Source organism: Chrysemys picta, chromosome 1, assembly GCF_011386835.1.
Source record: "Chrysemys picta bellii isolate R12L10 chromosome 1, ASM1138683v2, whole genome shotgun sequence".
NCBI classification, from domain to species: Eukaryota; Metazoa; Chordata; order Testudines; family Emydidae; genus Chrysemys; species Chrysemys picta.
The window spans coordinates 216,768,782-216,784,785 of record NC_088791.1 but is presented as its reverse complement, the minus strand read 5'-3'; the positions used below and the strand labels follow the sequence as shown (position 1 = coordinate 216,784,785).

The 16,004-nt window shown below is 43.5% G+C and overlaps 1 protein-coding gene across 25 annotated transcripts in view; it reads right to left on the bottom strand.

Moving 5' to 3' along the window:
- The window catches only part of PHKA2 (phosphorylase kinase regulatory subunit alpha 2), a 67,962-nt gene that overhangs the window by 51,559 nt on the left and 399 nt on the right, over window positions 1–16,004 (bottom strand). For 5 of the 25 annotated variants that reach the window (XR_006173076.2, XR_010597119.1, XM_008170219.4 and 2 more), the window contains exons 1-7: window positions 15,627–15,933; window positions 12,033–12,287; window positions 6,460–6,618; window positions 4,138–4,185; window positions 3,257–3,425; window positions 1,435–1,517; window positions 259–339 (exon numbers count right to left, since the gene is read on the bottom strand). Coding sequence is in view for 23 of the 25 variants with exons in the window: in XM_008170219.4 (XP_008168441.1) it covers window positions 259–339; window positions 1,435–1,517; window positions 3,257–3,425; window positions 4,138–4,185; window positions 6,460–6,618; window positions 12,033–12,110 (618 nt within the window). In the remaining 2 variants the exon portion in view is untranslated. Of the gene's footprint in view, window positions 1–258; window positions 340–1,434; window positions 1,518–3,256; window positions 3,426–4,137; window positions 4,186–6,459; window positions 6,619–12,032; window positions 12,312–15,484; window positions 15,965–16,004 lie in introns of those variants that run through there. The other 20 variants (XM_065579993.1, XM_005281565.5, XM_065580016.1 and 17 more) reach the window with 14 other exon arrangements.

The window sequence follows — 16,004 nt, the reverse complement described above, 5'->3', positions numbered from 1 at the left end:
TCTAGCTATATCTCTGAAAGATTCGTAGCCCCCTCCAGAAAGAGACATATCCAGGCTTCAGAGACTACAACTAAGGCACAAAAGGACTAAAATGACATTGAGATTTATGTGCGATCTCCACTAAAATACATATTCTGATGTAATCAGTTAGCAACCACAAGATCAGATGAACCAAAACAGTGATGCAAACAAACATGTTAGAGAGAGTCACCGTTCTAATTCTACATATGAAGAACAAACCAGTAAAAATATTCTCACCTTGGCCATGCCTATAGAGCTTGCATTCAGTTCAGGGATGCCCTGATTGGTTTTATCACCACGTTCCCATATTCCATAGTCCTGAAACAAAAAGAAGGAAAAACAGCCGAGTTTAAAAAAAACACAACCCAACAACACCATTGGAAGGACCTATCTATTGATGGAGTTAGGATCTGATCCTGCAAAGGCTTACTCATGCTTAACTTTGAATTCAAGGGACCTCTTACATGCTTCAAGTAAATCTCATGCAAGTAAATCTCAGCAGGATTGGGGCCTTAGTCATGTACTAGTTTTCTGATAGAGGAGGAAAGTCAAAGCAAAGAAGGCAACTCCCACCCCATATACCTTCTCCCAATCCCTTCATATCACTACTCCCTCCTTAAAAACAACTTGGCAATTTTTTTTTCTTTTTTTCCCCACAATGATTTTTTTTTAAATGACAAAATTGGGACAATAAGTACCAAGAAACAAAACCAAATCTTACTTCAAATTTTGATATGATACAGAAATCTCTACTTTCAGAGAACAGTGGCCATGGACCCCCATTGGTTTCAGTGGTGCTACACACGAAGAAAAGGGCTATTCCAGAGTGGCAAATCAGACCCATTAGGCATTCAAGAGTGTATGGGAGAGCACAGTTTGGCCCATTAACTTGCACTTCCTTCAAGGTCAGTCTGGGTACCTTTGTTCTTGTATATTTCTCTTTTAAACAATATGATAGGTTAAATGGTTTATCAAAGCAAATTTGGATATCATTTCAGACAGCTGCAATTCTTTCTAATGAGGTAATTTCATTCATGTGCACTGAGTGAGATCCAGACTTCAGAGCCTTTCTTAACTCAAGCAAGTTCAGGCTATATATGTGGTAAATGAACCTTTTAAATGCCTGAACTTGGGTTGAAGAAGTTCTTCTGAAAGAACCTATCCTTAAACTTTAATCATTTCAGGTCCCCACTTTGGCTTGTTTTCCTGCTTATTCAGAGCAGCAAGTTCCAAGCAATGGGAATGTTGTTTGAATTACTGTATAAATCAGCTATGAAATCTTATAATCAGATTTGCTGCTTCAGCCCCACCCTTCAGTCAGAATATATTCCTTCCCAGCAGAGAAATAAGAAATTCTGTTCAGTCAGTTCCTAGGAAGTACTCAAATTGTTTATATATAAACGAAATACTTACAGCGACTTTATAGGCAGCTTCTATGTAAAAAACAAGATTCTGTATAAAGGCAACTTCATCAAGGGTGAATACAATATGCAATCCTGATTAAAAAGGGAACAAAAAAATTACATTCCTACACAAAAATTTAAATGTTTGACAGAAAATGAGTTCCAAATTTTCATTTTATTCACTAGCAACCAATGCCTGCTGAAATCAGTGGAAAGATCCCTATAATGGCTGCAGTTGAGATAGCACTTTAAAGGCCACTAATACATATTCTTTGTTTCAAAGACTCATCAAAATACAAAACTCTCAGGGCCACATTCACACACCGGGTGAGTGCTGGAAGGTTTGACACCCACTTTTGCAGGGGAAGACAGTTTCAAGGGGCCCTGAGGATAGAAGGTACCAGAGGACCAAGTGGTGGGTGGCATCTGTAAAGCACTCAAACAACATGATGCCAGTGAGCAGGGAACCATGGTCAGGACAGCTGGCATTCAAAGAGTTACTAAATGAACATGATTAGGCTACCAACAACTGATCCAAAATGGAGCCCACCCTAAGCTCTCGGCAGGGCAGCAGTGGAACTACCATCTACCCTTCACAGGCACAACGGACTTATATGATCCAGGGTACGCTATGTGCTTTGCACCTCCATGAGCAGCTTTACTGAAACTGCCCTTCAAGTGATTGTTTTCTTAATAAACCCCTGAGTCTCAACTGATCCAGATCTCTTTTCACAGAGACGCTACATCCCTGTAAGTGCAAAGAACTTTTAAATGTAGTACTCCCTGTTCACATATTCTATCTACCATATTTTATTCCATCCCAGGAGTATGAGATATTTTCCTGCCAGTTATCAAGAAGCCATATGTGTGGCACCAAAAGGAAATAGATATTCTGTTACAGCTCACTGTATCAGCCCCCTCTTCACCTCTACAATATTACGCATGCCGGGGGGGGGGGGAGGGTAGATTTAGAGGGAAGGTAGCCATGGGAGTCAAGTTTTCATTTTTGAAACAACTCCATACAGAGTGATAGCTCATCTGCTTTCCTACCGGCATGTACCTTCAGGACTCAGACTGGCTTGGACATTTCAGGCTGGGAATCCTACTCTCAATAACCAGATTTGAGGCTCACTGTTGATTGCTGTAAATCACGGCCTTATTTTTTCTGGCATTTTGCCATAGGGCATTTAAATATTTAATTAGGAACAATGTTTAAGCAATAACTGCTTTCATTGCACAGCTAGGTAAATGATACAACTGCTATCTCATTTGTGGAAGATACTCCTTTGCAAATCCTCTCTGGTAATGCACTTAAAGGAAAGTGCTGATATTTGTGAGTGCCCCCATGAAGAAAAAGGCAACATGAGGTTCACAAGCAAAAGTAGAGTCAGGGAAACCCATTCAAACCATTATGCAGAGTATTATGCACAAAACCCAAAAGGCAGCCCAGATTGCTCTTTATACTTAAAAGATCTTGTGATAATAAAACAGAGACAGTGCTCCCATTGTACATAGAGAAGTGGAGAAAACCTCTGGTCAATCAGTAGCAATGCTAACATACACCCATAGGTAGTCACATCTTGTCCTCTTGTATTTGAAAGAGGGGGCAATCAGAACATAGTTATGGAGTTCTGATAACAAAGGGCTGCTTCTTCCAAGTATATGGTTTGGTGATTTTTTTAGTAAACTCCATTTTGTAGAAGAAAGGCAGATTTTCACATTATTAAACTTCAGTTACTTATTTGTGTTGTTCTGATGGAAGGTAGTTACAACATTTTAACTTAACAAAAAAATCTGCACCAATGATCACAGCTAAAACATCTTCTGCTTACCTGACGCAGTCATCTGTGCTAGGAAGAGCAGGTAAAGGGAAGTTGCATCTACTTGTAGATGTCCCCACTGGTCATCTCCTACTACTGTGGCACAAGTGGCTGAATTATATTTGGCATGCAAGCAGTCCTTGGTACTCTGTGTGTATTTGAACTTCTCTACTTTATCCATCTAAAAAGAACACCCAGGGATTTTAAAGTAAAAAAACTTTGCAAGAGGCTTTTCAGTCAAGAACGGACATGCTCCAAGAATAGGAAATAATATGATTTTTGTTATCTTACTCTTATATGCTCCAATTCAGCAAAGCATTTAAGAATGTGCTTAAGTGCCTTGCTGAGTTGAGGCCTTAGTTACAGCTGTGCAATTTATTTAAATGATATAAATGCAATTTGTCATAGGTGTGACCAGTCATAAAGTATAACAGAGCAGAGTTTTACTCATAGCAATTGCACAGGTTCAAATACTTACACCCACATATGTACACACACAAATCAATCAATTGAAGTCTCAGATAAAAGAAAAGAAATATCTGCTCTGAAATGAAATGCTTTGTAAATATAACAAGCACTTGTCCACAGATATGCATGGCATAAATGTATTTCCTCATATGCAATACACTTATATGAGCGGTGGCTTAAATTTTAATAAAGCATGTATTGTCATTTGTTTCAAATCTATGAGGCTAAGGAAGGTGCCAAAGGGATGCATTCTTTATAATAAAAAAGGGATTCCAGAGAACCACTGGTCTTGGAAATTTCAATCACTCCTTCAATCTGGGATACCATATTCTCACAATTAATCTCTCTCTTTCATGCGCAAATTGATGTTAAAACACCAGATCTGACCTTGCAACTGAGTAAATACTCCTGGATTATTAGATTACCTGTCTCATCATACATTGCAAAAGTCCCCGCATCAGTTTCACAACATTCTGTAAGAATAAAACAGAATAATTAAAGTCTAAAGTTACCAGTCCACTTACCAGTATTAGACAAGGCTCAGGGTCTCTACTACTGGCCTGCCATGAGTGTGAACATGAATATCCTGAAATACTTTTAAAGAAATATATTTATGTGTGTTTTCTTTTCTAGATTTTTGCCTTGAATGTGCTTTTTGGGGAAACTAATATGTGGTCACTTGAAAAAAATCTGATATTCTCACCTCACTGTTAAATGTATAAGAGTGTATTTGGTGTTTAAACTTCATGAAAACTAGTGGGATGTTACTTGCATTGTTTTCACTTATCTGTATCCCATTATGCTGTAATAGCAAACATTAAGATTGTGTACACCCCTGCAACTAAATAACCCATCAAAGGAGAAAGATGCCTCGTTGGATGCAAATGAAAACCTTTAACAGAAAAGTGCTAATTTCAAAGCAAATGGTCATTGTGTGTGATGATCGGAGGTCAAAGACTCAAAATGCATTCCTCTCTCTTCGTCATCAAAGGAAAAGTACACATGCGTAGTGACACTGTAAGCTTGTTTTTTGTGAGAAGACGCTAGAAGTATGGACTCAAGGAAAGATCCTGAATCTCTGGACTGTTTAGACTCTTACAGGGAAGCAGATGCAAAGCAGAGATCCCCAGAGACAATCTGGGTACCCTGAAACTGGCAGTTTATTACAAAATTGCGAAACTGGCAGTTTACTACATCACTGCCAACATTTGGAATTATGAACTGTGATTCACCAGTGCATATATTTAACCTGCTTTAACCTCTCAATAACTCTCATTTCCTTTTCTTAGTTAATAAACCTTTAGTTAGTTTATTATAGAACTGGCTGCCAGCATTTCTTTGGTGCAAGATCTAGAGTACCAATTGATCTGGGGTAAGTGACTAGTCTCTTGGGAAGCAATTTAAATGTGGTGTAAGTATCCATTTTATCACAAAATCCAGTTTGTCTGGGTGGCAAGATAGGCTGGAGAGTCTCAGGGAACTGTCTGTGACTCCATGATAAGACTGTTACAGTGATCCAGGAGTTCACATTTGTCACTGGCTTGGTGAAATCTAATTACAGAATACAACACCAGTTTGGGGTGTCTGCCCTGAGGTAGGCACTCACAGTCGTGAGCCACCCAGACAAGTGTGACAGTAGAATTTTCCCCTAAATCCAGTAATTAAGCACATCTTTGTACCCGAAACAAGAATATTTTGAGAAGTTATGCCATGGCCTCAGAATACAAAGAGACAATACACATTATTGAGTCTGGACTATTTCTCCCATAGTAGGTTTCCAAGGTAACCATGGGTTGGTGATTAAAGTCAAGCATTAAATTCATCAATTGCCTCCAAAATTGCAAGAGGACACTACAGAAATGCCCACTGGACAAACCCATCCTCCCAACTATATGGAGTGGGAGAATTGAACAGGGTCTCCAAGGGGGAAGAATCAATTTTATGGCTCTTCCCCTAACCTCATGCTGCTTCTCTCCCTCACTGTCCCTTCATAGCTAGTCCTGCTCTGCCAGCCCTCTAATCTCCATCCCTTCCTACCCTGCACCTCACACCCCCTTGCTCCTATTAAGCCACTCTTCTTGCCATCCCTTTACCTCAACCCTCCCCATATGAATAATAATAATAAAATCATTAATACTACAATTTTAAGACAATGGAACTAACACCACATGTGCCAATTATCACTCTCATGGCTTTTCTTGTACATTGTCTCCTCCCCCCATGGCCACCCTCATGTTTTGCCTTCTTAGACCCTGATCATGCAAATGCTTAGGTGTGTTGATTCTGACTTTAATGGGATTGCTTAGAGTTAACCATGTGGGTGTTTGGAGGATTGGGACCTTAGATTATAAATTGTTTAGAGAGAAAGAATGGTCGAGTGGCTAGGGTGCTAGCCTGGGAATTGGGAGACCAAGGTTCAATTTCCTGCTGCACCACAGACTTCCCATGAGACCCTTAGTCTCTCTGTGCCTTAGTTCCCCACCTGTGCAATGGGGATAACAGCACTTCCCTACCTCACAGGGGTGTTGTGAGGACAAACACCTTAGACATTGTGAGCTGCTCAGATACTATTGTAACATGGGCTAGATAAGTACCAGCACCAGCCCAAACTAAGTGTCTGGAAACCCTTGTATATCCTGGCCACAAGAGCATTATAAATACAGCATAAAATAATAATCAGCATCACATGAAAGAAAAGCTGTGAGATGATAAACAATAAATTTACTACATGTGATATTTAGACACACCTGCTCAAGTTCATAGGCTTTTGCCTTATCCTCATCCCGATCTGCATTCTTCCGATAAGCCATTCCCAGACCCCACACAGCCAGAATGCTGTAGACATTGTCCCGGACCCAAGCATCCTTTTCCTCCGTGCTGGCCGAAAGCAGTCCAGTAACTGGATTCTAATGGTAAAGAAAAGAAAACCAGAAGAGCACACACTATTCACCTGAAAAGTCATCTTATTTAACTGCAGCAGCACTTTCCATATAATTATAATAATTAATGGAGATATCTCATCTCCGAGAACTGGAAGGGACCTTGAAAGGTCATCGAGTCCAGCCCTCTGCCTTTACTAGCAGGACCAAGTACTGATTTTGCCCCAGATCCCTAAGTGGCCCCTTCAAGGATTGAACTCACAACCCTGGGTTTAGCAGGCCAATGCTCAAACCACTGAGGTATCCCTCCCCCAAATGATGATGTAAGAAACACAGGGCCACACAAGACTTCATACTCTTACCTGCACTTAGACAATGGACACTCAAAAATTCACAGTGGCATACAACCTTGACCTAACCACCAGACTGCCAAAACTTGAGGTAAAGGAGAATCTCCTTTGACTGCTAGTAGCATAGAGGCTATGACATACAGCTGAGTGGTTCTCATCCCATCCAAGAGCATACGATTCACCTACTGACCTAGCAATATTGAGAACAAATAAAAAGAGAAGGTCCCCAGCTCAAAGAACTTATCATGTATTTAGTGCCTGACCCTGCACCACTGATGTCTGTGGTGCAGAACCAAGCCCTAGTGAGAGCAACAAACAGGGGTTGAGGCTGGTGTGCAGAAGGACAAGGGTTACAAATAACAGAATCAGACACTGACTCATTATTGGCATATGCTGGTTCAGTTAAATGTTTATATAACCTTATTTTCTGGGAAGAGGTAGTTTTGTGGGGGAGGAAACATCACCTGTCTTCTCATAGGCTTTTTAAGAATTATTTGAATGAAGACACGGGTGGCAGCCAGGTAAACATTACTGGTATAATCAGTATTTTCATTTATTATTAGAATAAAGTAGTATTCAGTGGCCTAAATCAGGGATCAGTGCCACACAGCATACTCACACAGACTGTATAAACATCTACGTTGTGGAGACGGTCTCTGTCCCAAAGAGTTTATAGTTCAAATAATAGAGATTGGATGAGTGCTGAATAATCTCTCTGATGCTATTTGGAATATTCCATTCATAAAGCTGTCACTTAAATGCTCAAACAGAGATTAACTGCTCAAAACATTTCCAAATTGGAAAAAAACAAGAGCAGAACAGAAAAAAAATATGATTCAGCAGAAGCCACTTGCAGTCTAAGTTAATTAGAATAGGGAGAAGGGTGAGCCTCAAAGGCAAATCTCATATTTCTAGCTATTTTGCACAGACTTTTTTTGTTCATCCCTCACTTGCAGTACAAAGAAAGTCTATGTAGCTGTAATTCTAGCACTGCAAAGATTGCACAGCAAACCCCCTAGCAGCTACATTCTGGGCCTGGCACCAGTTGTGCAATGGAAAATTCTAAACGGCACTAAGATTGTTCCTCCAAAAATGTCAATGTTCACACAAGACACTGGGAGACCCATCAACCACCAGGGACCTGCCTGCTTTCAAAGTTTTAAAAGGTGCCATGTTAAGAAAACATACAAGATCTAGATCAATGCTTCTCAAAGTCGGGCCACCGCTTGTTCAGGGAAAGCCCCTGGCGGTCCGGGCCAGTTTGTTTACCTGCCACATCCGCAGGTTCGGCCAATTGCGGCTCCCACTGGCTGCAGTTTGCCGCTCCAGGCCAATGGGAGCTGCGGGAAGCGGCCCGGGCCGAGGGATGAGCTGACCGCCCGTCCCGCAGCCCTCCTGAACAAGCGGTGGACCGGCTTTGAGAAGCACTGGTCTAGAGGCAATCCCTTCTCCCCCTCTACATTAGAATCAGAGGGACTTAACCTAGACACTCTGGACTTGATCGAAAAGTGAAGTCCACTCTGGACTTTAATGGACATTGGATCAGGCCTTTTGTGAAACATCATGAACAAAGGTAATTCTGTAGCATTATGGTACCATCAATTCACAGGAAGAAACATTAACTGACTAATATTTTTAAAAGTTTGCTTCATAAAATGCTTACTCTTAAAAATTAGGATTTTTTTTTCAGCTTCTCCCTGCTAGTATACAAAGAGTCCACCCCTGCAAGATACTGAGTGTGAACTATGAGGTACTGGCTATGCTCAACTCCCCTGGATATCAAAAGAATGCCAGGGCACCTTGTAACATTAGGCCCACCATGTGATTATACAATTTAATTTAGTTTGTAGGATGGGGGCCTCCCAATGAGATCTGCATGAGCAAATCCATGTGCCAAGGTACCTTGCTGAAGTTAATGGGGTTCTGCAAGGACAGAAGGCTCTGTTGCAGAGATCTAATTACCAGACTGAGGCCTTAAATTGTTACTTAATTGTGTGTGCTGTGTCTCTTTCTATTTAATATATTTGCATTTCATTAAATCTGTTTGTCTGGAAACAAGAAACAAGAATCTACTAAAAAAAGATCAGATTCCGATCTCACTGTCACTGGTGTAAAAATGGAGTAATTTCATTTACTACACTGGAGCTACTACCGAATTAAATTGAGATAACTGAGAACAGAGTTGCACTCAGAGCATATTTTAGCGAACACATTGGCTTATATAACCTCTGCTTTGATCTAGCAGAGCACTGATATTAAAGTCAGACCTTCACTAAACTCCAGCTGGGTTTGACTGTATGAAGTTGAATGTAATGTATTTTTGTGACCACTAAATGTCAGCTGATAAAAATAATAAGATAGTCAGAAGTAGTTTCTATTTTAGCTACATATTCTTTTCTCCTTAAGTACCCCATGTAATACTTTTTTTAAAAAGAAAAACTTAAAAATTTGTCCATAAAATGGATATTGACATTGGATAAAACACAAAAAAGGCGAAAAAACCCAACCTAAATCGATGAGTGAAATAAAATAGTTGAGTCATTATTCTTCTGTACTTTGGGCTATGGAGGGTATACATAATATAGTGCAATAATATTTAAATAAAAATTGTTATAGAAATAAAATAACTGTGTCAGAAGAATAATGATATTGCACATGGAGGAGACATATTGAACATTTTCCCCACTGGATTTTCCTCATCATTAACTAATATATGATCATAGCTACACCTTCTCCATCATATTAACTCAAATTAAGGACTTAAATCTAATCTATCCACCTGCATTTCTAAAGCACCTATCACAGAGATGTCTATACACTGCGAGGGTCATATATGTTAGTAGAAAATAGAATGTTCACTATGGCACCAGTCCTGCAAGGAGCTCTGACTTCAATGTGGCTCCATGCAGACACAGGGGGTCCCCCTGTGTGCACCTCTGGGCAGGATGACAGCCTGCATTTGGAATTTAGGCCTGGTTCAGAACACATATTTTCTAAATTAATTTTGCTTTTAAAAGAGATCTGTCTTTGCGTAATATGAACGCAAATAAAAACAAAACAACAACAACAACTACTACTACTACTACGACGACGATACTTGTTTTTCAAAATGCCTAGCATGCTAAATGCTTAGCACTGGATTTTTATCCTAGAAACTAATTCCTGAACATCATGTTTCTCAAAGAAAGCACTGAATCCCCTTAGGTAAGTGAACAACCCTTTCTTTTTAAATGTACTGCTGTTATGAAAAGTGTACTTTTCAAGCCTGTAAAGAAATAATGGCACCCATTTTACAGCACTTCTCTGTTCACATGCGTACAAGCACTGCTTTGATAACAATTTTCCCTCTGATCAGATGATCAGTGTCTAAAGGGAAATTGGCTTTTCTTTTTAAAGATCAAACTCTTCTTAATATTGACCGTTCCATAGAAAAGAACGAGTTCTTCACTTATATTTTGCACAAAAAATGTAATGTGTGATTTGAAGATTATAGGTCAGCTGGTATAAATCGGAATAAAACCAATAATCTACCCCAGTATACACTAAATATATCATTCCTTTTTATTAGATTTCTGTTTTGCTTATAACAAATACTATCCAAGCACAGTAATTCACAAATATACGAAATGGCAAAACTCCTATTGACTTCAGCGGGAGCAGGGTTTGGGTCTGTAACACCCTCCTCCACTGACCTTGCAGCCTCTTTCAGTACTTAGTAATAAGTATATTTGGAAACTGACTCATGGAAAAAATTCCTTGCTCTCATCTTTATATGCTGAACTATTTTAATTGAACCACACCATCTCAAGGACACTGTAACTTTTCTGCACCCTATGTCTGTTCTTAAGGATGAAAATGACGAGCTGAGCAAATGGAGAACACTATGGTAGGTGTTTATGCATGTCCATGAGCGAAAACATATCTAGTAGGTCACATTTTTTGCCTACCAGCCTTGACAGTGTCATTCTTTTACTATTTATGTATCCAAGCCACACAACAAGGGGTCAGAGTCTGATCTGAGTTACAGTACGATATAAATCTGAAGTCACTCCACTAAAGTTAACATAGTGATTGTAGATTTTCAGTGTAACTGAGAGGAGAATCAGTCCAAAGATTCTGGTATGACGTGTATTGCAATAGACTCGTACTAAACAAATTATGTTTGCTGGCAACTGAACCAGCTCTATTTCGGATTCACTCTTACTTTCAGATAAATGAAAAGTCACCATTATGCCTACGTTCACCAGTTTCAAAACATACTTGGGGAGATGAGAAGTCACCATTATGCCTACGTTCACCAGTTTCAAAAGATACACAATGATGCAAGCTCACATATCTGAGAGTGAAGGCAAGCCATTGAACATAAATGTTATTTTAACGTCATTGTTGGTGGTTAAGAACTCACTGGGTTTCCACATACAATGGACATGCTTTTTCACGTCTTGTATAATCAGCTACTAAGTATCCTTGTCGAGTTACAGTGACTAATTTTACTTGATGCCCACTTAAAACGAAAAGAAGCCACCATTTACTTTAGAGAGACAATATTTTTCTATGGTTATGAATGCTGCATGTCCAATATCCACATTATAGAATGAACACAGTACAGGATATTTATCTGTAGCACTGCCTCAGTGCACCTCTCTCTATTCTCTTCCTAAACTAATACTCTACTTACTTTGTACAATAAACTCCACCTCATACCATACCACATTATAAGAAATACTTCATAGCATAACTCTCCACAAACACTCTATTTCCTAGAATAACAGATTGTACAAACATACTCTGCTCCCTATTGCAACATGCTGAACCAACATACTCCACTCCATACAATAATGAGCTCCACACACATACTCCAAAAGCACGGGCTGCTCTTGGATCTGCCCCAAACAGTACTGTCATGTCCACTAAGCAATTAACCAGTCCACTGAATTCATATCAGGAATCCCACAGAGCTGACTGAAAAAATGAGTAAGATTAAAAAAAAACATTAATAAGAGAGAAAAAACTCCTTCAAAATAAAGGCCCAACAGGGTTGGTGAAGGAGTGGAAGGGTCCCACTCTTCTCTGCGCTGACTCTGCACTCACCTGGTGACATAAAATGGTCTGTTGAACCAGTCGGGCATAGCCATCCAAGCGGACTCCAGAGTTGCTTCTGCTTCTCATCTCCCCAAGACCTGGGATTTTTGTCTCTCTCTCTTTCTGTATGTGTGTCTCCCTCCCACACTTCAGAGCTGCAGGAGGAGAAAGCGCGGCTGGGATTCTCTCTCTGAAGCAGCTCTTATTCTTCCTGGTTCATTCATGCAGCAAGCTCTCCTGTGACACTTGCTAGCAACTGATGCCCTTGTTCCAAAATAAACAGAGCAGCTGTCAACAAAGCAGGGATTATAGAGAGGGTTTACCCCTTCATCTACATGCAAACCCTGGCCAGACTAACCTGGCCAGTAATCAATGTGCATACTGCACCATGGACATTATCTACATGCTTCTCACATAATCAGATACCACAAATGATTGGTTTATTTTCTCGATGCTATGTTCATACCACTATGAAAGGGGGGGGGGGGGGGGGGAAATTCAGGCCAAGAACAGAGTGCACTATTTTAACACCTAACACACATATATTACATATTTCAATATATTATTTCTGTCATATATAATCCTAATTATCACAAGTCTACATGCTATCATTATGATCCATAAGCAAGCAATATTACTCCAGAGTATAAGGAATATATATGACAGAAGTAATATATTTTATATCATTTTATAACACCTAAAATGCATGGGCTAGTTACTGCACCATATGAACTGTGTTTATATGGATACAATCATCCTTTGTATGCAATAACTGTAAGCAATTGTTTATAGTTTCTGTGCTGTAACCCTACCCAGGGATAGGGATTCAGTCCAGCGGGTAATAGAGCTCTTTAGTTCAATATCTAAGAAACATACAGGGACACAATGAACTGTAAAAACAACGAGGAGTCCTTGTGGCACCTTAGAGACTAACAAATGTATTTGGGCATAAGCTTTCGTGGGCTAGAACCCACTTCATCAGATGCATGGAGTGAAAAATACAGTAAGCAGTATATATATTTTACAGCACATGAAAAGATGGGAGTTGCCTTACCAAGTGGGGGGTCAGTGCTAATGAGGCCAATTCAATTAAGGTGGAAGTGGCCTATTCTCAACAGTTGACAAGAAGATGTGAGTATCAGCAGAGGGAAAATTACTTTTTGTAGTGACCCATCCACTCCCAGTCTTTATTCAGGCCTAATTTGATATTCACCCCTTTTCATGTGCTGTAAAATACACATACTGCTTACTGTATTTTTCACTCCATGCATCTGATGAAGTGGTTTTTAGCCCACAAAAGCTTATGTCCAAATACATTTGTTAGTCTCTAAGGTACCACAAGGACTCCTCATTGTTTTTGATGATACAGACTAACACGGCTACCACTCTGAAACCTGTCACAAAGAATTGTGTTCAGTACTTAACAGGTCTAAGGCCAGTACCGGGGTTACCATGGTGCCAGGCCCAGAGTTAGAAGAGGCCCCGGCCAGCCTGATCACCCAGCTGACTGAGCCAGCCAGGAAAGCTGCCCCTACCCCTGCTCCGCCCCCGCCTCTTCCCACCCCTGCTCCGCCCAAGCCCTACCTCCACCCCACCCCTTCCCCCCAAGTCCCCTCTCCTGAGCTACGAATCCTGGGGGACTGCAGCAGGGGTCAGGCCCACCCTGCTCTCACTGGGAGGTGGGAAGTGAAGTGACCCGGCCCCAGCCCGCTACGTTCTGCCAGCCTCCAGCCGCACGGTCGGTGAGTGTAGACGGGTGGTTCCAGGAGCCAGGGAAGCAGAGCAGAGCGGGCTGGGGCCGGATAACTCCGCTTCCCACCGCCCCATGAGTGCAGGGTCGGGCCTGCCCTGCAATCACTGGGTGGCAGGAAGTGGAACGATCCGGCCCCAACCCGCTCCACTCTGCCAGCTCGTGCTGGGGGGCAGTTCCTCCCTCCCGGCCTCCCAAGCCTGGGGAGGAGATGATGCGGTGGGGAAGGGGCATGGGATGGGGAAGAGAAGGGGGCACAGGAAGTGGGGGCAGGGGGAAAGAGGCAGTGGGGAAGGAAGGGGGTGGGATGAGGAGGAGATGGAGTGGTGGGGAAGGGGCATGGGATGGGAAGAGAAGGAAATGGGGGCAGGAGGGAAGCTGTAGTCCAGCATGCGGCATCCCCTTGGCAGAAGCTGGGGCTCCCCTGTTAAGCAGGCCCATCGAACCCTCACCCTGACAAGCCCCACCTCCCCTGCATCTGTACCACCCTGATAAACCCCCCCAGACACCCTCTCCACTGAGCCCCAACCACCTGGACCCCCACCCAAATGAACACCACCTCCCCTGCACCTAGACCCCCCTGCTGAGCCCCAAACACCTTCATCTGGATCCCCTGCAGAGTCCCATTGCCCCTGCACCTGGAACCTCTCAATGAGCTTCTGTGCATCCAGATCTTCCACTGAGCCGCCCGCACCCAGATTGCCCCACAGAGAACGCTCTTACCCCCACCTGGATCCCCCCACACTAAGTCCCTTGGATCCTGCTGCCGGGCTGAGCCTGCTCACCCACACCTGGTGTGCCTGGCACAGGGAGGCAGGGCCCCAGGGTGTTTCTGGGGAAGGCCTGGCACTTGCACTGTGTCAGGGTCGGGTGCAGCCTCACTGCCAAGTCCCTGTCCCGGGGTGGGGGGAGGCTGCAGGATAATCTCCCACCTCCATGCAACCAGTGGCCTGTGCACCCCACTGCCATGTTGGAGCCTCCACATTTATTTATTGACAAATAAAATTTGCAGAATTTATAATTTTTTGGTGCAGAATCCCCTCTGGAATATGGGGTGCTGTGCAGCTGTGATGGTGGGACTGTGGGGAAGATGGTGGGCAGTGGGGAGGTCTATGGGCGGGGGGTGCTGGGCGAGCGGTGTGGTGTGCAGGGTGCTGTACAGTTGTGGTGGGGCTGGGCATAGAGATCTGTCGTGGAGATCTCTGGGCGAGGGGGCACTGGGCATAAGGGTGGGGCACAGGGGCAGTGTGGGCCTGCTCTCAAGGGGAAGGGGCATGCTGGCAGCACAGGGTTGGGCAGGCCAGTGTGCATCTGGCAGTTGCAGGTTTGTAAACAGTGCCCTCCTGCTGGGCTGCGCAGAGCAGGGCTGCTCCCGCCGCGCTGTGCCTCATTGCCCCCAGCCTGCCCTTCACTCTGGAGACTGACCATCCCGCCCCCCTGCACCTTGTCCCAGGGGGGCCCATAAATATGTTTGGCGCTGGGCCCACAAAAAGTTAATCCGGCCCTGTCCAAGGCTGCCGCATTCCAGAGAGTGTGTGTCACAGCCAGCGATGCTTTGACTCGCCTCTTCGCCAGCTGATTAGAATTTCACACACAACCTGGCTCTGGGGGTTGGGGTGGGGGGACTAATTGATCTAATCTCAATATACGCTTGGGTTAAGGGGACTGGCCGATGGCTGCTTTGCCTGTTTTCTTTACCATAGTTACTAACCCCGGCCAACAATCGCCTTTCGTTGCCGAATCCCGAATCGCTCTGAATGTCTGGCAATGTCCCCGACCAGCGAAGCGCAGCCAGTTGTAGGTGTCACCCGCTCGGATAGATGTGCGCAGCTGGGCACTCTGCAGCCACTCACCTGCCGAAGGATAACCAGGGGGCCCCATCCTCTGCCTGCCCCGCTCCGGACTGCTGCCGTGGGAGGAGGAACGTCTTTCCCAGCAGCAACCCAATCCGTTGCCCAGGCTAGGGGCTGCGGGGGCGAGGAAGGCAAAGCAGCCCCCCGGGGCCGGGCCCATTCATTCCCCCTGCGGACAGGCCCTGGGCCGTTCGCACCGAGCTCCGCGCCCGAGCCCTGGCAGGCTGTTGAGTGACAGGTGCCGCGGGGCTGCGGCAGCGGGGACCGGGCTCCTGCAGCCGGGGAAGGGGAAACCTGGGTTCTACCCGCCCCGCCCTCCCGCGGCAGCTCGCTCGCGCACAGGCCATGCCAGGACAATAGAGCGGCTGGCGCCCAAAT